This window comes from Ascaphus truei, unplaced genomic scaffold (genome assembly GCF_040206685.1).
Source record: "Ascaphus truei isolate aAscTru1 unplaced genomic scaffold, aAscTru1.hap1 HAP1_SCAFFOLD_685, whole genome shotgun sequence".
NCBI classification, from domain to species: Eukaryota; Metazoa; Chordata; class Amphibia; order Anura; family Ascaphidae; genus Ascaphus; species Ascaphus truei.
In genome coordinates, this window is record NW_027457018.1 from 179,059 (window position 1) to 202,356 (window position 23,298).

The 23,298-nt window shown below is 64.2% G+C and overlaps 1 protein-coding gene across 1 annotated transcript in view; it reads left to right on the forward strand.

Moving 5' to 3' along the window:
- Positions 1–20,506, forward strand: part of PPM1G (protein phosphatase, Mg2+/Mn2+ dependent 1G) — a gene marked incomplete at its 3' end in the record, with an annotated part of 40,577 nt that extends 20,071 nt beyond the window's left edge. The window contains exons 4-7 of the mRNA XM_075584623.1: positions 3,867–4,002; positions 16,780–17,303; positions 17,484–17,609; positions 20,144–20,506. Of these exons, the coding sequence (XP_075440738.1) occupies positions 3,867–4,002; positions 16,780–17,303; positions 17,484–17,609; positions 20,144–20,506 (1,149 nt within the window). The remainder of the gene's footprint in view (positions 1–3,866; positions 4,003–16,779; positions 17,304–17,483; positions 17,610–20,143) is intronic.
- Positions 20,507–23,298: the final 2,792 nt, after the last annotated feature.

The window sequence follows — 23,298 nt, forward strand, 5'->3', positions numbered from 1 at the left end:
AGGGGTCAGTCCCTCCTAGGAGCAAAGTGTGCTAATGGCAGTGACAGGGTTAAGGGGTCAGTCCCTCCTAGGGGCAAAGTGTACTAATGGCAGTGACAGGGTTAAGGGGTCAGTCCCTCCTAGGGGCAAAGTGTACTAATGGCAGTGACAGGGTTAAGGAGTCAGTCCCTCCTAGGGGCAAAGTGTACTTATGGCAGTGACAGGGTTAAGGGGTCAGTCCCTCCTAGGGGCAAAGTGTACTAATGGCAGTGACAGGGTTAAGGAGTCAGTCCCTCCTAGGGGCAAAGTGTACTTATGGCAGTGACAGGGTTAAGGGGTCAGTCCCTCCTAGGGGCAAAGTGTACTAATGGCAGTGACAGGGTTAAGGAGTCAGTCCCTCCTAGGGGCAAAGTGTACTTATGGCAGTGACAGGGTTAAGGGGTCAGTCCCTCCTAGGGGCAAAGTGTACTAATGGCAGTGACAGGGTTAAGGAGTCAGTCCCGCCCAGGGGCAGTGTGTACTAATGGCAGTGACAGGGTTAAGGGGGCAGTCCCTCCTAGGGGCAAAGTGTACTAATGGCAGTGACATGGTTAAGGGGTCAGTCTCTCCTAGGGGCAAAGTGTACTAATGTCAGTGACAGGGTTACGGGGTCAGTCCCTCCTAGGGGCAAAGTGTACTAATGTCAGTGACAGGGTTAAGGGGTCAGTCCCTCCTAGGAGCAAAGTGTACTAATGGCAGTGACATGGTTAAGGGGTCAGTGCCTCCTAGGGGCAAAGTGTACTAATGGCAGTGACAGGGTTAAGGGGTCAGTCTCTCCTAGGGGCAAAGTGTACTAATGGCAGTGACATGGTTAAGGGGTCAGTGCCTCCTAGGGGCAAAGTGTACTAATGGCAGTGACAGGGTTAAGGGGTCAGTCTCTCCTAGGGGCAAAGTGTACTAATGGCAGTGACAGGGTTAAGGGGTCTGTCCCTCCTAGGGGCAAAGTGTAGTAATGGCAGTGACATGGTTAAGGGGTCAGTCCCTCCTAGGGGCAATGTGTACAAATGGCAGTGACAGGGTTAAGGGGTCACATTTGGGTTATTGTAAGGGGGAAGGGATCAAATATTTAACCCTTCATGTCCGTTAGTAAACATGTTGATCTGGGGCTTGGGAGGCGGGATTTCCTGCGGCTGTCCCCTCTGTCTCTTGGTATTCCACAAGTTTGCACAGCAAAGCCCCCTTTCACATCCGTGGCACACTGCCTCTCATCCGTGGCACACTGCCTCTCATCCGTGGCACACTGCCTCTCACATCCGTGTCTAGTGGCTGCGGCATATTTGTCTTGTTTTGTGGCACACTTTGCGCAAGGTTGTGATAGCGAAGTGTCAGGATACTCAATAACTGAGTGACTTCAGGAGACAGATCCGTGTCACACTGCCTCTTCCCCGTGGGAAGGGATCCGTGTCACCCTGCCTCTTCCCCGTGGGAAGGGATCCGTGTCACACTGCCTCTTCCCCGTGGGAAGGGATCCGTGTCACCCTGCCTCTTCCCCGTGGGAAGGGATCCGTGTCACCCTGCCTCTTCCCCGTGGGAAGGGATCCGTGTCACACTGCCTCTTCCCCGTGGGAAGGGATCCGTGTCACACTGCCTCTTCCCCGTGGGAAGGGATCCGTGTCACACTGCCTCTTCCCCGTGGGAAGGGATCCGTGTCACACTGCCTCTTCCCCGTGGGAAGGGATCCGTGTCACACTGCCTCTTCCCCGTGGGAAGGGATCCGTGTCACACTGCCTCTTCCCCGTGGGAAGGGATCCGTGTCACACTGCCTCTTCCCCGTGGGAAGGGATCCGTGTCACACTGCCTCTTCCCCGTGGGAAGGGATCCGTGTCACACTGCCTCTTCCCCGTGGGAAGGGATCCGTGTCACACTGCCTCTTCCCCGTGGGAAGGGATCCGTGTCACACTGCCTCTTCCCCGTGGGAAGGGATCCGTGTCACACTGCCTCTTCCCCGTGGGAAGGGATCCGTGTCACACTGCCTCTTCCCCGTGGGAAGGGATCCGTGTCACACTGCCTCTTCCCCGTTGGAAGGGATCTGGGATCCGTGTCACACTGCCTCTTCCCCGTGGGCTGCGATCCGTGTCACACTGCCTCTTCCCCGTTGGTAGGGATCTGGGATCCGTGTCACCCTGCCTCTTCCCCGTGGGCTGCGATCCGTGTCACACTGCCTCTTCCCCGTTGGAAGGGATCTGGGATCCGTGTCACACTGCCTCTTCCCCGTGGGAAGGGATCTGGGATCCGTGTCACACTGCCTCTTCCCCGTTGGAAGGGATCTGGGATCCGTGTCACACTGCCTCTTCCCCGTGGGAAGGGATCTGGGATCCGTGTCACACTGCCTCTTCCCCGTGGGTAGGGATCTGGGATCCGTGTCACACTGCCTCTGCCCCGTGGGAAGAGATCTGGGATCCGTGTCACACTGCCTCTTCCCCGTGGGAAGGGATCTGGGATCTGTCACACTGCCTCTGCCCCGTGGGAAGGGATCTGGGATCCGTGTCACACTGCCTCTTCCCCGTGGGAAGGGATCTGGGATCCGTGTCACACTGCCTCTTCCCCGTGGGAAGGGATCTGGGATCCGTGTCACACTGCCTCTTCCCCGTGGGAAGGGATCCGTGTCACACTGCCTCTTCCCCGTGGGAAGGGATCTGGGATCCGTGTCACACTGCCTCTTCCCCGTGGGAAGGGATCCGTGTCACACTGCCTCTTCCCCGTTGGAAGGGATCTGGGATCCGTGTCACACTGCCTCTTCCCCGTGGGAAGGGATCTGGGATCCGTGTCACACTGCCTCTTCCCCGTGGGTAGGGATCTGGGATCCGTGTCACACTGCCTCTGCCCCGTGGGAAGAGATCTGGGATCCGTGTCACACTGCCTCTTCCCCGTGGGAAGGGATCTGGGATCTGTCACACTGCCTCTGCCCCGTGGGAAGAGATCTGGGATCCGTGTCACACTGCCTCTTCCCTGTGGGAAGGGATCTGGGATCCGTGTCACACTGCCTCTGCCCCGTGGGAAGAGATCTGGGATCCGTGTCACACTGCCTCTTCCCCGTGGGAAGGGATCTGGTATCTGTCACACTGCCTCTGCCCCGTGGGTAGGGATCTGGGATCTGTCACACTGCCTCTGCCCCGTGGGTAGGGATCTGGGATCTGTCACACTGCCTCTGCCCCGTGGGTAGGGATCTGGGATCCGTGTCACACTGCCTCTTCCCCGTGGGAAGAGATCTGGGATCCGTGTCACACTGCCTCTTCCCCGTGGGAAGAGATCTGGGATCCGTGTCACACTGCCTCTTCCCCGTGGGAAGGGATCTGGTATCTGTCACACTGCCTCTGCCCCGTGGGTAGGGATCTGGGATCCGTGTCACACTGCCTCTTCCCCGTGGGAAGGGATCTGGGATCTGTCACACTGCCTCTTCCCCGTGGGAAGGGATCTGGGATCCGTGTCACACTGCCTCTGCCCCGTGGGAAGGGATCTGGGATCCGTGTCACACTGCCTCTTCCCCGTGGGAAGGGATCTGGGATCTGTCACACTGCCTCTGCCCCGTGGGTAGGGATCTGGGATCTGTCACACTGCCTCTGCCCCGTGGGTAGGGATCTGGGATCTGTCACACTGCCTCTGCCCCGTGGGTAGGGATCTGGGATCTGTCACACTGCCTCTGCCCCGTGGGTAGGGATCTGGGATCCGTGTCACACTGCCTCTTCCCCGTGGGAAGGGATCTGGGATCCGTGTCACACTGCCTCTTCCCCGTGGGAAGGTGGGCTTCGTGTCAGACAGTGTGTCATTGGCCCGCCTGGCACTGATGGTATAGCCGGGTCAGTGTGTGTGGCCGCAGCGTGGCTAATGGCTGTGATTGTGACCGGCAGGCCCTGGAGGACGCCTTCCTCTCTATAGACGACAAGCTGACCAGCGAGGAGGTGATTAAGGAGCTGGCTCAGATGGCCGGACGCCCCATCAACCATCACATGGAGGCCAAAGAGAAGGTGGCCGATGAGGATGACGGTAAGTGGGCAGGGCTCGGGTGCACTGCGGTGGGGTCTTGCGTGGCAGGGGAAGCGCGCCTGCCTGTGGGGGGTATTGCGTGGCAGGGGAAGCGCGCCTGCCTGTGGAGGTATTGCGTGGCAGGGGAAGCGCGCCTGCCTGTAGGGGGTATTGCGTGGCAGGGGAAGCGCGCCTGCCTGTGGGGGGTATTGCGTTGCAGAGGATGCGCGCCTGCCTGTGGGGGGTATTGCGTGGCAGGGGAAGCGCGCCTGCCTGTTGGGGGGTATTGCGTGGCAGGGGAAGCGCGCCTGCCTGTGGGGGGTATTGCGTGGCAGGGGAAGCGCGCCTGCCTGTGGGGGGGTATTGCGTGGCAGGGGACGCGCGCCTGCCTGTGGGAGGTATTGCGTGGCAGGGGAAGCGCGCCTGCCTGTGGGAGGTATTGCGTGGCAGGGGACGCGCGCCTGCCTGTGGGGGGTATTGCGTGGCAGGGGAAGCGCGCCTGCCTGTGGGAGGTATTGCGTGGCAGGGGAAGCGCGCCTGCCTGTGGGGGGTATTGCGTGACAGGGGAAGCGCTCCTGCCTGTGGGGGGTATTGCGTGGCAGAGGAAGCGCGCCTGCCTGTGGGGGGTATTGCGTGGCAGGGGATGAGTGCCTGCCTGTGGGGGGGTATTGCGTGGCAGGGGATGAGTGCCTGCCTGTGGGGGGTATTGCGTGACAGGGGAAGTGCGCCTGCCTGTGGGAGGTATTGCGTGGCAGGGGAAGCGCGCCTGCCTGTGGGGGGGTATTGCGTGGCAGGGGACGCGCGCCTGCCTGTGGGGGGTATTGCGTGGCAGGGGAAGCGCTCCTGCCTGTGGGGGGGTATTGCGTGGCAGGGGACGCGCGCCTGCCTGTGGGGGGTATTGCGTGGCAGGGGAAGCGCGCCTGCCTGTTGGGGGGTATTGCGTGGCAGGGGACGCGCGCCTGCCTGTGGGGGGTATTGCGTGGCAGAGGAAGCGCGCCTGCCTGTGGGGGGGTATTGCGTGGCAGGGGAAGCATGCCTGCCTGTGGGGGGGTATTGCGTGACAGGGGAAGCGCTCCTGCCTGTGGGGGGGTATTGCGTGGCAGGGGAAGCGCGCCTGCCTGTGGGGGGTATTGCGTGGCAGGGGAAGCCCGCCTGCCTGTGGGGGGTATTGCGTGGCAGGGGATGAGTGCCTGCCTGTGGGGGGTATTGCGTGGCAGGGGAAGCGCGCCTGCCTGTGGGGGGTATTGCGTGGCAGGGGAAGCGCGCCTGCCTGTGGGGGGTATTGCGTGGCAGGGGAAGCGCGCCTGCCTGTGGGAGGTATTGCGTGGCAGGGGAAGCGCGCCTGCCTGTGGGAGGTATTGCGTGGCAGGGGAGGTGCGCCTGCCTGTGGGGGGTATTGCGTGGCTGGGGAAGCGCGCCTGCCTGTGGGGGGTATTGCGTGGCAGGGGAAGCGCGCCTGCCTGTGGGAGGTATTGCGTGGCAGGGGAAGCGCGCCTGCCTGTGGGAGGTATTGCGTGGCAGGGGAAGCGCGCCTGCCTGTGGGGGGTATTGCGTGGCAGGGGAAGCGCGCCTGCCTGTGGGAGGTATTGCGTGGCAGGGGAAGCGCGCCTGCCTGTGGGAGGTATTGCGTGGCAGGGGAGGTGCGCCTGCCTGTGGGGGGTATTGCGTGGCTGGGGAAGCGCGCCTGCCTGTGGGGGGTATTGCGTGGCAGGGGATGAGTGCCTGCCTGTGGGGGGTATTGCGTGGCAGGGGATGAGTGCCTGCCTGTGGGGGGTATTGCGTGGCAGGGGAAGCGCGCCTGCCTGTGGGGGGTATTGCGTGGCAGAGGAAGCGCGCCTGCCTGTGGGGGTATTGCGTGGCTGGGGAAGCGCGCCTGCCTGTGGGGGGTATTGCGTGGCAGGGGAAGCGCGCCTGCCTGTGGGGGGTATTGCGTGGCAGGGGATGTGCGCCTGCCTGTGGGGGGTATTGCGTGGCAGGGGAAGCGCGCCTGCCTGTGGGGGGTATTGCGTGGCAGGGGAAGCGCGCCTGCCTGTGGGGGGTATTGCGTGGCAGGGGAAGCGCGCCTGCCTGTGGGAGGTATTGCGTGGCAGGGGAAGCGCGCCTGCCTGTGGGAGGTATTGCGTGGCAGGGGAGGTGCGCCTGCCTGTGGGGGGTATTGCGTGGCTGGGGAAGCGCGCCTGCCTGTGGGGGGTATTGCGTGGCAGGGGAAGCGCGCCTGCCTGTGGGAGGTATTGCGTGGCAGGGGAAGCGCGCCTGCCTGTGGGAGGTATTGCGTGGCAGGGGAAGCGCGCCTGCCTGTGGGGGGTATTGCGTGGCAGGGGAAGCGCGCCTGCCTGTGGGAGGTATTGCGTGGCAGGGGAAGCGCGCCTGCCTGTGGGAGGTATTGCGTGGCAGGGGAAGCGCGCCTGCCCGTGGGAGGTATTGCGTGGCAGGGGAAGCGCGCCTGCCTGTGGGAGGTATTGCGTGGCAGGGGAGGTGCGCCTGCCTGTGGGGGGTATTGCGTGGCTGGGGAAGCGCGCCTGCCTGTGGGGGGTATTGCGTGGCAGGGGATGAGTGCCTGCCTGTGGGAGGTATTGCGTGGCAGAGGAAGCGCGCCTGCCTGTGGGGGTATTGCGTGGCTGGGGAAGCGCGCCTGCCTGTGGGGGGTATTGCGTGGCAGGGGATGAGTGCCTGCCTGTGGGGGGTATTGCGTGGCAGGGGAAGCGCGCCTGCCTGTGGGGGGTATTGCGTGGCAGGGGATGTGCGCCTGCCTGTGGGGGGTATTGCGTGGCAGGGGAAGCGCGCCTGCCTGTGGGGGGTATTGCGTGGCAGGGGAAGCGCGCCTGCCTGTGGGGGGTATTGCGTTGCAGAGGAAGCGCGCCTGCCTGTGGGAGGTATTGCGTGGCAGGGGAAGCGCGCCTGCCTGTGGGGGGTATTGCGTGGCAGGGGAAGCGCGCCTGCCTGTGGGGGGTATTGCGTGGCAGGGGAAGCGCGCCTGCCTGTGGGGGGTATTGCGTGGCAGGGGAAGCGCGCCTGCCTGTGGGGGGTATTGCGTGGCAGGGGAGGTGCGCCTGCCTGTGGGGGGTATTGCGTTGCAGAGGATGCGCGCCTGCCTGTGGGGGGTATTGCGTGGCAGGGGAAGCGCGCCTGCCTGTGGGGGGTATTGCGTGGCAGGGGAAGCGCGCCTGCCTGTGGGGGGTATTGCGTGGCAGGGGAGGTGCGCCTGCCTGTGGGGGGTATTGCGTGGCAGAGGAAGCGCGCCTGCCTGTGGGGGGTATTGCGTGGCAGGGGAAGCGCGCCTGCTTGTGGGGGGTATTGCGTGGCAGGGGAAGCGCGCCTGCCTGTGGGAGGTATTGCGTGGCAGAGGAAGCGCGCCTGCCTGTGGGGGGGTATTGCGTGGCAGGGGAAGCGCGCCTGCCTGTTGGGGGTATTGCGTGGCAGGGGATGCGCGCCTGCCTGTGGGAGGTATTGCGTGGCAGGGGAAGCGCGCCTGCCTGTGGGGGGTATTGCGTGGCAGGGGAAGTGCGCCTGCCTGAGGGGGGTATTGCGTGACAGGGGACGCGCGCCTGCCTGTGGGGGGTATTGCGTGGCAGGGGAAGCGCGCCTGCCTGTGGGGGGTATTGCGTGGCAGGGGAAGCGCGCCTGCCTGTGGGGGGGTATTGCGTGGCAGGGGACGCGCGCCTGCCTGTGGGGGGTATTGCGTGGCAGGGGATGCGCGCCTGCCTGTGGGAGGTATTGCGTGGCAGAGGAAGCGCGCCTGCCTGTGGGAGGTATTGCGTGGCAGGGGAAGCGCGCCTGCCTGTGGGGGGGTATTGCGTTGCAGAGGATGCGCGCCTGCCTGTGGGAGGTATTGCGTGGCAGGGGAAGCGCGCCTGCCTGTGGGGGGTATTGCGTGGCAGGGGATGTGCGCCTGCCTGTGGGGGGTATTGCGTGGCAGGGGAAGCGCGCCTGCCTGTTGGGGGGTATTGCGTGACAGGGGAAGCGCTCCTGCCTGTGGGGGGGTATTGCGTGGCAGGGGACGCGCGCCTGCCTGTGGGGGGTATTGCGTGGCAGGGGAAGCGCGCCTGCCTGTTGGGGGGTATTGCGTGGCAGGGGACGCGCGCCTGCCTGTGGGGGGTATTGCGTGGCAGGGGAAGCGCGCCTGCCTGTTGGGGGGTATTGCGTGGCAGGGGATGAGTGCCTGCCTGTGGGGGGTATTGCGTGGCAGGGGAAGCGCGCCTGCCTGTGGGGGGTATTGCGTGGCAGGGGAAGCGCGCCTGCCTGTGGGGGGTATTGCGTGACAGGGGAAGCGCGCCTGCCTGTGGGGGGTATTGCGTGGCAGGGGAAGCGCGCCTGCCTGTGGGGGGTATTGCGTGACAGGGGAAGCGCGCCTGCCTGTGGGGGGTATTGCGTGACAGGGGATGTGCGCCTGCCTGTGGGAGGTATTGCGTGGCAGGGGATGTGCGCCTGCCTGTGGGGTGTATTGCGTGGCAGGGGAAGCGCGCCTGCCTGTGGGAGGTATTGCGTGGCAGGGGAAGCGCGCCTGCCTGTGGGCGGTATTGCGTGGCAGGGGATGAGTGCCTGCCTGTGGGGGGTATTGCGTTGCAGGGGATGAGTGCCTGCCTGTGGGGGGTATTGCGTGGCAGGGGAAGCGCGCCTGCCTGTGGGGGGGTATTGCGTGGCAGGGGACGCGCGCCTGCCTGTGGGGGGTATTGCGTGGCAGGGGTAGCGCGCCTGCCTGTGGGAGGTATTGCGTGGCAGGGGAAGCGCGCCTGCCTGTGGGGGGTATTGCGTGGCAGGGGTAGCGCGCCTGCCTGTGGGAGGTATTGCGTGGCAGAGGATGCGCGCCTGCCTGTGGGAGGTATTGCGTGGCAGGGGAAGCGCGCCTGCCTGTGGGGGGTATTGCGTGGCAGGGGAAGCGCGCCTGCCTGTGGGGGGTATTGCGTGGCTGGGGAAGCGCGCCTGCCTGTGGGGGGTATTGCGTTGCAGAGGATGCGCGCCTGCCTGTGGGGGGTATTGCGTGGCAGGGGATGAGTGCCTGCCTGTGGGGGGTATTGCGTGGCAGGGGAAGCGCGCCTGCCTGTGGGGGGTATTGCGTGGCAGGGGAAGCGCGCCTGCCTGTGGGGGGTATTGCGTGACAGGGGAAGCGCGCCTGCCTGTGGGGGGTATTGCGTGACAGGGGATGTGCGCCTGCCTGTGGGAGGTATTGCGTGGCAGGGGATGTGCGCCTGCCTGTGGGGTGTATTGCGTGGCAGGGGAAGCGCGCCTGCCTGTGGGAGGTATTGCGTGGCAGGGGAAGCGCGCCTGCCTGTGGGCGGTATTGCGTGGCAGGGGATGAGTGCCTGCCTGTGGGGGGTATTGCGTTGCAGGGGATGAGTGCCTGCCTGTGGGGGGTATTGCGTGGCAGGGGAAGCGCGCCTGCCTGTGGGGGGGTATTGCGTGGCAGGGGACGCGCGCCTGCCTGTGGGGGGTATTGCGTGGCAGGGGTAGCGCGCCTGCCTGTGGGAGGTATTGCGTGGCAGGGGAAGCGCGCCTGCCTGTGGGGGGTATTGCGTGGCAGGGGTAGCGCGCCTGCCTGTGGGAGGTATTGCGTGGCAGAGGATGCGCGCCTGCCTGTGGGAGGTATTGCGTGGCAGGGGAAGCGCGCCTGCCTGTGGGGGGTATTGCGTGGCAGGGGAAGCGCGCCTGCCTGTGGGGGGTATTGCGTGGCTGGGGAAGCGCGCCTGCCTGTGGGGGGTATTGCGTTGCAGAGGATGCGCGCCTGCCTGTGGGGGGTATTGCGTGGCAGGGGACGCGCGCCTGCCTGTGGGGGGTATTGCGTGGCAGAGGAAGCGCGCCTGCCTGTGGGGGGGTATTGCGTGGCAGGGGAAGCATGCCTGCCTGTGGGGGGGTATTGCGTGACAGGGGAAGCGCTCCTGCCTGTGGGGGGGTATTGCGTGGCAGGGGAAGCGCGCCTGCCTGTGGGGGGTATTGCGTGGCAGGGGAAGCCCGCCTGCCTGTGGGGGGTATTGCGTGGCAGGGGATGAGTGCCTGCCTGTGGGGGGTATTGCGTGGCAGGGGAAGCGCGCCTGCCTGTGGGGGGTATTGCGTGGCAGGGGAAGCGCGCCTGCCTGTGGGGGGTATTGCGTGGCAGGGGAAGCGCGCCTGCCTGTGGGAGGTATTGCGTGGCAGGGGAAGCGCGCCTGCCTGTGGGAGGTATTGCGTGGCAGAGGAAGCGCGCCTGCCTGTGGGGGGTATTGCGTGGCAGGGGAAGCGCGCCTGCCTGTGGGGGGTATTGCGTGGCAGAGGAAGCGCGCCTGCCTGTGGGGGGTATTGCGTGGCAGGGGAAGCGCGCCTGCCTGTGGGGGGTATTGCGTGGCAGGGGAAGCGCGCCTGCCTGTGGGGGGGTATTGCGTGGCAGAGGATGCGCGCCTGCCTGTGGGAGGTATTGCGTGGCAGGGAAAGCGCGCCTGCCTGTGGGGTGTATTGCGTGGCAGGGGAAGCGCGCCTGCCTGTGGGAGGTATTGCGTGGCAGGGGAAGCGCGCCTGCCTGTGGGAGGTATTGCGTGGCAGGGGAAGCGCGCCTGCCTGTGGGGGGTATTGCGTGGCAGGGGAAGCGCGCCTGCCTGTGGGAGGTATTGCGTGGCAGGGGAAGCGCGCCTGCCTGTGGGAGGTATTGCGTGGCAGGGGAAGCGCGCCTGCCCGTGGGAGGTATTGCGTGGCAGGGGAAGCGCGCCTGCCTGTGGGAGGTATTGCGTGGCAGGGGAGGTGCGCCTGCCTGTGGGGGGTATTGCGTGGCTGGGGAAGCGCGCCTGCCTGTGGGGGGTATTGCGTGGCAGGGGATGAGTGCCTGCCTGTGGGGGGTATTGCGTGGCAGGGGATGAGTGCCTGCCTGTGGGGGGTATTGCGTGGCAGGGGAAGCGCGCCTGCCTGTGGGGGGTATTGCGTGGCAGAGGAAGCGCGCCTGCCTGTGGGGGTATTGCGTGGCTGGGGAAGCGCGCCTGCCTGTGGGGGGTATTGCGTGGCAGGGGATGAGTGCCTGCCTGTGGGGGGTATTGCGTGGCAGGGGAAGCGCGCCTGCCTGTGGGGGGTATTGCGTGGCAGGGGATGTGCGCCTGCCTGTGGGGGGTATTGCGTGGCAGGGGAAGCGCGCCTGCCTGTGGGGGGTATTGCGTGGCAGGGGAAGCGCGCCTGCCTGTGGGGGGTATTGCGTGGCAGGGGAAGCGCGCCTGCCTGTGGGAGGTATTGCGTGGCAGGGGAAGCGCGCCTGCCTGTGGGAGGTATTGCGTGGCAGGGGAGGTGCGCCTGCCTGTGGGGGGTATTGCGTGGCTGGGGAAGCGCGCCTGCCTGTGGGGGGTATTGCGTGGCAGGGGAAGCGCGCCTGCCTGTGGGAGGTATTGCGTGGCAGGGGAAGCGCGCCTGCCTGTGGGAGGTATTGCGTGGCAGGGGAAGCGCGCCTGCCTGTGGGGGGTATTGCGTGGCAGGGGAAGCGCGCCTGCCTGTGGGAGGTATTGCGTGGCAGGGGAAGCGCGCCTGCCTGTGGGAGGTATTGCGTGGCAGGGGAAGCGCGCCTGCCCGTGGGAGGTATTGCGTGGCAGGGGAAGCGCGCCTGCCTGTGGGAGGTATTGCGTGGCAGGGGAGGTGCGCCTGCCTGTGGGGGGTATTGCGTGGCTGGGGAAGCGCGCCTGCCTGTGGGGGGTATTGCGTGGCAGGGGATGAGTGCCTGCCTGTGGGAGGTATTGCGTGGCAGAGGAAGCGCGCCTGCCTGTGGGGGTATTGCGTGGCTGGGGAAGCGCGCCTGCCTGTGGGGGGTATTGCGTGGCAGGGGATGAGTGCCTGCCTGTGGGGGGTATTGCGTGGCAGGGGAAGCGCGCCTGCCTGTGGGGGGTATTGCGTGGCAGGGGATGTGCGCCTGCCTGTGGGGGGTATTGCGTGGCAGGGGAAGCGCGCCTGCCTGTGGGGGGTATTGCGTGGCAGGGGAAGCGCGCCTGCCTGTGGGGGGTATTGCGTTGCAGAGGAAGCGCGCCTGCCTGTGGGAGGTATTGCGTGGCAGGGGAAGCGCGCCTGCCTGTGGGGGGTATTGCGTGGCAGGGGAAGCGCGCCTGCCTGTGGGGGGTATTGCGTGGCAGGGGAAGCGCGCCTGCCTGTGGGGGGTATTGCGTGGCAGGGGAAGCGCGCCTGCCTGTGGGGGGTATTGCGTGGCAGGGGAGGTGCGCCTGCCTGTGGGGGGTATTGCGTTGCAGAGGATGCGCGCCTGCCTGTGGGGGGTATTGCGTGGCAGGGGAAGCGCGCCTGCCTGTGGGGGGTATTGCGTGGCAGGGGAAGCGCGCCTGCCTGTGGGGGGTATTGCGTGGCAGGGGAGGTGCGCCTGCCTGTGGGGGGTATTGCGTGGCAGAGGAAGCGCGCCTGCCTGTGGGGGGTATTGCGTGGCAGGGGAAGCGCGCCTGCTTGTGGGGGGTATTGCGTGGCAGGGGAAGCGCGCCTGCCTGTGGGAGGTATTGCGTGGCAGAGGAAGCGCGCCTGCCTGTGGGGGGGTATTGCGTGGCAGGGGAAGCGCGCCTGCCTGTTGGGGGTATTGCGTGGCAGGGGATGCGCGCCTGCCTGTGGGAGGTATTGCGTGGCAGGGGAAGCGCGCCTGCCTGTGGGGGGTATTGCGTGGCAGGGGAAGTGCGCCTGCCTGTGGGGGGTATTGCGTGACAGGGGACGCGCGCCTGCCTGTGGGGGGTATTGCGTGGCAGGGGAAGCGCGCCTGCCTGTGGGGGGTATTGCGTGGCAGGGGAAGCGCGCCTGCCTGTGGGGGGGTATTGCGTGGCAGGGGACGCGCGCCTGCCTGTGGGGGGTATTGCGTGGCAGGGGATGCGCGCCTGCCTGTGGGAGGTATTGCGTGGCAGAGGAAGCGCGCCTGCCTGTGGGGGGTATTGCGTGGCAGAGGAAGCGCGCCTGCCTGTGGGAGGTATTGCGTGGCAGGGGAAGCGCGCCTGCCTGTGGGGGGGTATTGCGTTGCAGAGGATGCGCGCCTGCCTGTGGGAGGTATTGCGTGGCAGGGGAAGCGCGCCTGCCTGTGGGGGGTATTGCGTGGCAGGGGATGTGCGCCTGCCTGTGGGGGGTATTGCGTGGCAGGGGAAGCGCGCCTGCCTGTTGGGGGGTATTGCGTGACAGGGGAAGCGCTCCTGCCTGTGGGGGGGTATTGCGTGGCAGGGGACGTGCGCCTGCCTGTGGGGGGTATTGCGTGGCAGGGGAAGCGCGCCTGCCTGTTGGGGGGTATTGCGTGGCAGGGGACGCGCGCCTGCCTGTGGGGGGTATTGCGTGGCAGGGGAAGCGCGCCTGCCTGTTGGGGGGTATTGCGTGGCAGGGGATGAGTGCCTGCCTGTGGGGGGTATTGCGTGGCAGGGGAAGCGCGCCTGCCTGTGGGGGGTATTGCGTGGCAGGGGAAGCGCGCCTGCCTGTGGGGGGTATTGCGTGACAGGGGAAGCGCGCCTGCCTGTGGGGGGTATTGCGTGGCAGGGGAAGCGCGCCTGCCTGTGGGGGGTATTGCGTGACAGGGGAAGCGCGCCTGCCTGTGGGGGGTATTGCGTGACAGGGGATGTGCGCCTGCCTGTGGGAGGTATTGCGTGGCAGGGGATGTGCGCCTGCCTGTGGGGTGTATTGCGTGGCAGGGGAAGCGCGCCTGCCTGTGGGAGGTATTGCGTGGCAGGGGAAGCGCGCCTGCCTGTGGGCGGTATTGCGTGGCAGGGGATGAGTGCCTGCCTGTGGGGGGTATTGCGTTGCAGGGGATGAGTGCCTGCCTGTGGGGGGTATTGCGTGGCAGGGGAAGCGCGCCTGCCTGTGGGGGGGTATTGCGTGGCAGGGGACGCGCGCCTGCCTGTGGGGGGTATTGCGTGGCAGGGGTAGCGCGCCTGCCTGTGGGAGGTATTGCGTGGCAGGGGAAGCGCGCCTGCCTGTGGGGGGTATTGCGTGGCAGGGGTAGCGCGCCTGCCTGTGGGAGGTATTGCGTGGCAGAGGATGCGCGCCTGCCTGTGGGAGGTATTGCGTGGCAGGGGAAGCGCGCCTGCCTGTGGGGGGTATTGCGTGGCAGGGGAAGCGCGCCTGCCTGTGGGGGGTATTGCGTGGCTGGGGAAGCGCGCCTGCCTGTGGGGGGTATTGCGTTGCAGAGGATGCGCGCCTGCCTGTGGGGGGTATTGCGTGGCAGGGGAAGCGCGCCTGCCTGTGGGAGGTATTGCGTGGCAGGGGACGCGCGCCTGCCTGTGGGGGGTATTGCGTGGCAGGGGTAGCGCGCCTGCCTGTGGGGGGTATTGCGTGGCAGGGGAAGCGCACCTGCCTGTGGGGGGGTATTGCGTGGCAGGGGAAGCGCGCCTGCCTGTGGGAGGTATTGCGTGGCAGGGGAAGCGCGCCTGCCTGTGGGAGGTATTGCGTGGCAGGGGAAGCGCGCCTGCCTGTGGGGGGTATTGCGTGGCAGAGGAAGCGCGCCTGCCTGTGGGGGGTATTGCGTGGCAGAGGAAGCGCGCCTGCCTGTGGGGGGGTATTGCGTGGCAGGGGAAGCGCACCTGCCTGTGGGGGGTATTGCGTGGCAGGGGAAGCGCGCCTGCCTGTTGGGGGGTTTTGCGTGGCAGGGGAGGTGCGCCTGCCTGTGGGGGGTATTGCGTGGCAGGGGAAGCATGCCTGCATGTGGGGGTATTGCGTGGCAGGGGAAGCGCGCCTGCCTGTGGGAGGTATTGCGTGGCAGGGGAAGCGCGCCTGCCTGTGGGGGGTATTGCGTGGCAGGGGAAGCGCGCCTGCCTGTGGGGGGTATTGCGTGGCAGGGGAAGCGCGCCTGCCTGTGGGGGGTATTGCGTGGCAGGGGAAGCGCGCCTGCCTGTGGGGGGTATTGCGTGGCAGGGGAGGTGCGCCTGCCTGTGGGGGGTATTGCGTGGCAGGGGAAGCGCGCCTGCCTGTGGGGGTTTTTGCGTGGCAGGGGAGGTGCGCCTGCCTGTGGGGGGTATTGCGTGGCAGGGGAAGCGCGCCTGCCTGTGGGGGTATTGCGTGGCAGGGGAAGCGCGCCTGCCTGTGGGAGGTATTGCGTGGCAGGGGATGAGTGCCTGCCTGTGGGGGGTATTGCGTGGCAGGGGATGTGCGCCTGCCTGTGGGGGGGTATTGCGTGGCAGGAGAAGCGCGCCTGCCTGTTGGGGGGTATTGCGTGGCAGGGGAAGCGCACCTGCCTGTGGGGGGGTATTGCGTGGCAGGGGACGCGCGCCTGCCTGTGGGGGGTATTGCGTGGCAGGGGAAGCGCGCCTGCCTGTGGGGGGTATTGCGTGGCAGGGGAAGCGCGCCTGCCTGTTGGGGGGTTTTGCGTGGCAGGGGAGGTGCGCCTGCCTGTGGGGGGTATTGCGTGGCAGGGGAAGCGCACCTGCCTGTGGGGAGTATTGCGTGGCAGGGGAAGCGCACCTGCCTGTGGGGGGTATTGCGTGGCAGGGGATGCGCGCCTGCCTTTGGGGGGGTATTGCGTGGCAGGGGAAGCGCGCCTGCCTGTGGGGGGTATTGCGTGGCAGGGGAAGCGCGCCTGCCTGTGGGAGGTATTGCGTGGCAGGGGAAGCGCGCCTGCCTGTGGGGGGTATTGCGTGGCAGGGGAAGCGCGCCTGCCTGTGGGGGGTATTGCGTGGCAGGGGAAGCGCGCCTGCCTGTGGGGGGTATTGCGTGGCAGGGGAAGCGCGCCTGCCTGTGGGGGGTATTGCGTGGCAGAGGAAGCGCGCCTGCCTGTGGGGGGTATTGCGTGGCAGGGGAAGCGCGCCTGCCTGTGGGAGGTATTGCGTGGCAGGGGAAGCGCGCCTGCCTGTGGGAGGTATTGCGTGGCAGGGGAAGCGCGCCTGCCTGTGGGAGGTATTGCGTGGCAGGGGAAGCGCGCCTGCCTGAGGGGGGTATTGCGTGGCAGGGGAAGCGCGCCTGCCTGTTGGGGGGGATTGCGTGGCAGGGGATGTGCGCCTGCCTGTTGGGGGGTATTGCGTGGCAGAGGAAGCGCGCCTGCCTGTGGGGGGGTATTGCGTGGCAGGGGACGCGCGCCTGCCTGTGGGGGGTATTGCGTGGCAGGGGAAGCGCGCCTGCCTGTGGGAGGTATTGCGTGGCAGGGGAAGCGCGCCTGCCTGTGGGAGGTATTGCGTGGCAGGGGAAGCGCGCCTGCCTGTGGGGGGTATTGCGTGGCAGGGGAAGCGCGCCTGCTTGTTGGGGGGTATTGCGTGGCAGGGGAAGCGCACCTGCCTGTGGGGGGTATTGCGTGGCAGGGGAAGCGCGCCTGCCTGTTGGGGGGTATTGCGTGGCAGGGGAGGTGCGCCTGCCTGTGGGCGGTATTGCGTGGCAGGGGAAGCATGCCTGCCTGTGGGGGTATTGCGTGGCAGGGGATGAGCGCCTGCCTGTGGGGGGTATTGCGTGGCAGAGGATGTGCGCCTGCCTGTGGGGGGTATTGCGTGGCAGGGGAAGCGCGCCTGCCTGTGGGGGGTATTGCGTGGCAGGGGACGCGCGTCTGCCTGTGGGGGGTATTGCGTGGCAGGGGAAGCGCGCCTGCCTGTGGGGGGTATTGCGTGGCAGGGGAAGTGCGCCTGCCTGTGGGGGGTATTGCGTGGCAGGGGAAGCGCGCCTGCTTGCGGGGGCCTCGCGTGCATGGGTGCGCCAGTCTGGTTGTCTCATGTGGCGCGCTCTCGCGTGGCAGGTTCGGATGCCGTGCGTGTTTGGGGGAGCGCTCTGAATCTGTTTCTGTTACGGGCGGGTTAGGAAATGTTTTCACGCTGCAGAAAGTAGCAAAGTGCGAGGCGCATGGCGTCCACGGGCGAGGCGCATGGCGTCCACGGGCGAGGCGCATGGCGTCCACGTGTGAATCTGCTTTCCCTGTTTCAGTGGACAACGAGGAAGCGGCCTTGTTACATGAAGAGGCCACAATGACTATTGAGGAACTGCTCACCCGCTACGGGCAAAACTGCGGCAAGAACGCGCGGCACAAGGCGTGCTCGCATAGCGCCGAGAAGAGATGCCCTGAGGAGAAGCCCAAAGAGGTCAGTGTGAATGGAGACCTGGACGCGGGGGAGGCTGCCGGAGACGGCCGGAAGAACGGGAAACAAGACCAGGAGTCGGCAGCCTCCGCGGGCATCTCCTCGTCTTCAGACGGCTCCGGGGAAAGCGGCAGCCTCGCGCAGCGGGGCGCCTCTCTCACCAAGGGAGAGGCCGGAGAGGGGGCGGTGTCATCCTCCACGGGGGAGGCCGGCCCGTCCTGCTCCTCCTCCACCTGCCAGGCACCGTGCGCGGCCAAGTCCAAGTTCTTTGAGGACAGCGAGGAGTCTGACGAGGCGGAGGAGGAGGAAGAGGAAGAAGAGGAAGAGGAAGAGGAAGAAGAAGAAGAAGAAGAAGAGGAGGACGACAGTGAGGTGGGCCACGGGGAGGGAAGCCAAGCATTTTCTAGTCGGGGTGTGTCCCTTTCCCCCCCTACCCCCCCCCCCCCCCACGCACGGGCTAGTCAGGGTGTCTTCCCCCCCCCCCCCCCCCGCACGGGCTAGTCAGGGGTATTCAGACGACCCCCTCCCGGTTCACATGGTGCTTCTCCACAGGAATGCAGTGAGGAAGAGGAGGATTACAGCAGCGAGGAAGCAGAGAATGAGGACAGCGAAGAGGAAGAGGAGGAGGATGATGAAGAGGAAGAGATTATGCTGCCAGGCATGGAAGGGAAAGAGGAGGTATGTCTGTCCTTCTACACGGGCTGATTGTGGCGCTTTGCCGTGGGAAGGGGCCACGTGAGCAGACGTCTCTGCTGCCATTCACGGTTGTGGCACTAAAGGATTAACCCTGTGGGTCCCGATCAGACGCGTGGATCCCCTGCAGGGCTGTCACGGCAGGGGCTGTCCACAGCATTTCGCTGGTTAATTCTCGTGTCCGGATCAGCAAGTCAAGTTACATGTACAGTGGTGTGATAAAGAAAGTGCACCCTCCTTAGCAGGTCTTAAAATTAGGTAAATACAACCTCAGATGAACAGCAACACATGACATATTGTGTGTGTGTGTGTGTGTGTGTGTGTGTGTGTGTGTGTGTGTGTGTGTGTGTGTGTGTGTGTGTGTGTGTGTGTGTGTGTGTGTGTGTGTGTGTGTGTGTGTGTGTGTGTGTGTGTGTGTGTGTGTGTGTGTGTGTGTGTGTGTGTGTGTGTGTGTGTGTGTGTGTGTGTGTGTGTGTGTGTGTGTGTGTGTGTGTGTGTGTGTGTGTGTGTGTGTGTGTGTGTGATATTACAGTGTCATGATTTATTTAACAAAAAAAAGCCAAAATGGAGAAGCCATGTGTGAAAAACTAAGTACACCTTATGAGTCAATAGCTTGTAGAACCACCTTTAGTAGCAATAACTTGGAGTAATCATTTTCTGTCTGACTTTATCAGTCTCTCACATCGTTGTGGAGGAATTTTGTCCCACTCTTCTTTACAAAGTTGCTTCAGTTCATTGAGGTTTGTGGGTATGTGTTTATGCACAGCTCTCTTAAGGTCCAGCCACAGCATTTCAATCAGGTTGAGTTCTGGACTTTGACTGGGCCATTGCAACCCCTTGATTCTTTTCTTTTTCAGCCATTCTGTTGTAGATTTGCTGCTGTGCTTGGGATCATTGTCCTGTTGCATGACACAATTTCGGCCAAGCTTTAGCTGTCGGACTGATGGCCTCACATTTGACTCTAGAATACTTTGGTATACAGAGGAGTTCATGGTCGACTCAATGACTGCAAGGTTCCCAGGTCCTGTGGCTGCAAAACAAGCCCAAATCATCACCCCTCCACCACCGTGCTTGACAGTTGGTATGAGGTGTTTGTGCTGATATGCTGTGTTTGGTTTTCGCCAAACGTGGCGCTGTGCATTATGGCCAAACATCTCCACTTTGCTCTCGTCTGTCCAAAGTTGTTCCAGAAGTCTTGTGGTTTGTTCAGATACAACTTTGCAAACCTAAGCTGTGCTGCCATGTTCTTTTTAGAGAGAAGAGGCTTTCTCCTGGCAACCCTTCCAAACAAACCATACTTGTTCAGTCTTTTTCTAATTGTACTGTCATGAACTTTAACATTTAACATGCTAACTGAGGCCTGTAGAGTCTGAGATGTAACTCTTGGGTATTTTGCAATTTCTCTGAGCAGTGCACGGTCTGACCTTGGGGTGAATTTGCTGGGACGTCCACTCCTGGGAAGATTGGAAACTGTCTTGAATGTTTTCCACTTTTGAATAATCTTTCTCACTGTAGAATGATGGACTTTAAATTGTTTGGAAATGGCCTTATAACCCTTCCCAGATTGATGGGCAGCAACAATTGCTTCTCTAAGATCATTGCTGATGTCTTTCCTCCTTGGCATTGTGTTAACACACACCTGAATGCTCCAGACCAGCAAACTGCTAAAACTGCGGCTTTTATAGAGGTGGCCACACTTGCTGATGATCAATTAACCAAGCGCATTTGATTAGCAGCACCTGTCTGCTACTTAGCATCTTAATTCCTATGGAAGCACTAAGGGTGTACTTAGTTTTTCACACATGGCTTCTCCATTTTGACTTTATTTTTGTTAAATAAATCATTTTCCTGGTGTAATGTCACACACACACACACACACACACACACACACACACACACACACACACACACACACACACACACACACACACACACACACACACACACACACACAGCGCTGGTACGGGCTCGGCTCCTTCTCAGTACACACACACACACACACACACACTGTAATATGTCGTGTTGTTCACCTGCGGTTGTATTTACCTAATTTGTAGACCTGCTAAGGAACAGATGATTGTTATTATGTCCTGACGTGTAAAACCATAGAAATCACAGAGGGTGTACTTTCTTTTTCACACCACTGTATATGGGTTTGGATAAATATGTCCCCCCACACGGGCCGGAAGTAGGCCCTGTGTCCCCCCCCACACACGGGCCGGAAGTGTGCCCTGGCACGGGATGAATACATTTCCTCCCGCGTTTCTGCCATTCTTCTGGTGTTAATACAAATTCATGTTATCTTTGCTTGGCGCTCAGCAGCGTTGTTTCCTGAGAGCGACTGAATACGTGCGCAGAGAAACGCGTCTCGCGTGCACAGTAACAGACCTGCGCTGTGTCCGATTACAGGTCATTACTGTGACCAGATCCTGTAACTAAAGAAACGGGCGGGGGCAGCGGGTGGGGGCAGCGGGCGGGGGCATAGTACGTTAAAGCCTCCACGCTCTTCTCTCCCTTAGCCCGGCTCAGACAGCGGCACCACGGCAGTCGTGGCTGTTATCCGCGGTAAGCAGCTGATCGTGGCCAACGCTGGAGACTCTCGCTGCGTGGTGTCGGAGGCGGGGAAGGCCGTGGACATGTCCTATGACCACAAGCCAGAGGACGAGCTGGAGCTCGCGCGGATCAAGAACGCGGGGGGGAAAGTCACCATGGACGGCAGGGTCAACGGCGGCCTGAACCTTTCCCGCGCCATCGGTGAGCTGCACACACCTCCCATACACCCCTTCCCTGCCTGCGGGGTCTGCTGCGCGCCTCCCATACACCCCTTCCCTGCCTGCGGGGTCTGCTGCGCGCCTCCCATACACCCCTTCCCTGCCTGCGGGGTCTGCTACACACCTCCCATACACCCCTTCCCTGCCTGCGGGGTCTGCTACACACCTCCCATACACCCCTTCCCTGCCTGCGGGGTCTGCTGCACACCTCCCATACACCCCTTCCCTGCCTGCGGGGTCTGCTACGCACCTCCCATACACCCCTTCCCTGCCTGCGGGGTCTGCTACGCACCTCCCATACACCCCTTCCCTGCCTGCGGGGTCTGCTACACACCTCCCATACACCCCTTCCCTGCCTGCGGGGTCTGCTGCACACCTCCCATACACCCCTTCCCTGCCTGCGGGGTCTGCTACACACCTCCCATACACCCCTTCCCTGCCTGCGGGGTCTGCTGCACACCTCCCATACACCCCTTCCCTGCCTGCGGGGTCTGCTGCACACCTCCCATACACCCCTTCCCTGCCTGCGGGGTCTGCTGCGCGCCTCCCATACACCCCTTCCCTGCCTGCGGGGTCTGCTACGCACCTCCCATACACCCCTTCCCTGCCTGCGGGGTCTGCTACGCACCTCCCATACACCCCTTCCCTGCCTGCGGGGTCTGCTACGCACCTCCCATACACCCCTTCCCTGCCTGCGGGGTCTGCTGCACACACCTCCCATACACCCCTTCCCTGCCTGCGGGGTCTGCTGCACACCTCCCATACACCCCTTCCCTGCCTGCGGGGTCTGCTGCACGCCTCCCATACACCCCTTCCCTGCCTGCGGGGTCTGCTACACACCTCCCATACACCCCTTCCCTGCCTGCGGGGTCTGCTGCACACCTCCCATACACCCCATCCCTGCCTGCGGGGTCTGCTACACACCTCCCATACACCCCTTCCCTGCCTGCGGGGTCTGCTACACACACCTCCCATACACCCCTTCCCTGCCTGCGGGGTCTGCTGCACGCCTCCCATACACCCCTTCCCTGCCTGCGGGGTCTGCTGCGCGCCTCCCATACACCCCTTCCCTGCCTGCTGTCTCACACCTCCCATACACCCCTTCCCTGCCTGCGGGGTCTGCTGCACACCTCCCATACACCCCTTCCCTGCCTGCGGGGTCTGCTGCACACCTCCCATACACCCCTTCCCTGCCTGCGGGGTCTGCTGCGCGCCTCCCATACACCCCTTCCCTGCCTGCGGGGTCTGCTACGCACCTCCCATACACCCCTTTCCCTGCCTGCGGGGTCTGCTGCACACCTCCCATACACCCCTTCCCTGCCTGCGGGGTCTGCTACACACCTCCCATACACCCCCCCCTTCCCTGCCTGCGGGGTCTGCTGCACACCTCCCATACACCCCTTCCCTGCCTGCGGGGTCTGCTGCACACCTCCCATACACCCCTTCCCTGCCTGCGGGGTCTGCTGCACACCTCACATACACCCCTTCCCTGCCTGCGGGGTCTGCTGCACACCTCCCATACACCCCTTCCCTGCCTGCGGGGTCTGCTGCACACCTCCCATACACCCCTTCCCTGCCTGCGGGGTCTGCTGCACGCCTCCCATACACCCCTTCCCTGCCTGCGGGGTCTGCTACGCGCCTCCCATACACCCCTTCCCTGCCTGCGGGGTCTGCTGCGCACCTCCCATACACCCCTTCCCTGCCTGCGGGGTCTGCTGCGCACCTCCCATACACCCCTTCCCTGCCTGCGGGGTCTGCTACGCACCTCCCATACACCCCTTCCCTGCCTGCGGGGTCTGCTACACACCTCCCATACACCCCTTCCCTGCCTGCGGGGTCTGCTACACACCTCCCATACACCCCTTCCCTGCCTGCGGGGTCTGCTACACACCTCCCATACACCCCTTCCCTGCCTGCGGGGTCTGCTACACACCTCCCATACACCCCTTCCCTGCCTGCGGGGTCTGCTGCACACACCTCCCATACACCCCTTCCCTGCCTGCGGGGTCTGCTACATACCTCCCCATACACCCCTTCCCTGCCTGCGGGGTCTGCTACACACACCTCCCATACACCCCTTCCCTGCCTGCGGGGTCTGCTACACACACCTCCCATACACCCCTTCCCTGCCTGCGGGGTCTGCTACACACACCTCCCATACACCCCTTCCCTGCCTGCGGGGTCTGCTACACACACCTCCCATACACCCCTTCCCTGCCTGCGGGGTCTGCTACACACACCTCCCATACACCCCTTCCCTGCCTGCGGGGTCTGCTGCACACCTCCCATACACCCCTTCCCTGCCTGCGGGGTCTGCTGCGCGCCTCCCATACACCCCTTCCCTGCCTGCGGGGTCTGCTACACACACACCTCCCATACACCCCTTCCCTGCCTGCGGGGTCTGCTGCACACACCTCCCATACACCCCTTCCCTGCCTGCGGGGTCTGCTGCACACCTCCCATACACCCCTTCCCTGCCTGCGGGGTCTGCTACACACACCTCCCATACACCCCTTCCCTGCCTGCGGGGTCTGCTACACACCTCCCATACACCCCTTCCCTGCCTGCGGGGTCTGCTACGCGCCTCCGAGCTGTGGGGTCTGCTACGCGCTGTGGGGTCTGCTACGCGCTGTGGGGTCTGCTACGCGCCTCCCATACACCCCTTCCCTGCCTGCGGGGTCTGCTGCGCGCCTCCCATACACCCCTTCCCTGCCTGCTGGGGTCTGCTGCACACCTCCCATACACCCCTTCCCTGCCTGCGGGGTCTGCTGCGCGCCTCCCATACACCCCTTCCCTGCCTGCGGGGTCTGCTGCACGCCTCCCATACACCCCTTCCCCTGCCTGCGGGGTCTGCTGCGCGCCTCCCATACACCCCTTCCCCTGCCTGCGGGGTCTGCTGCGCG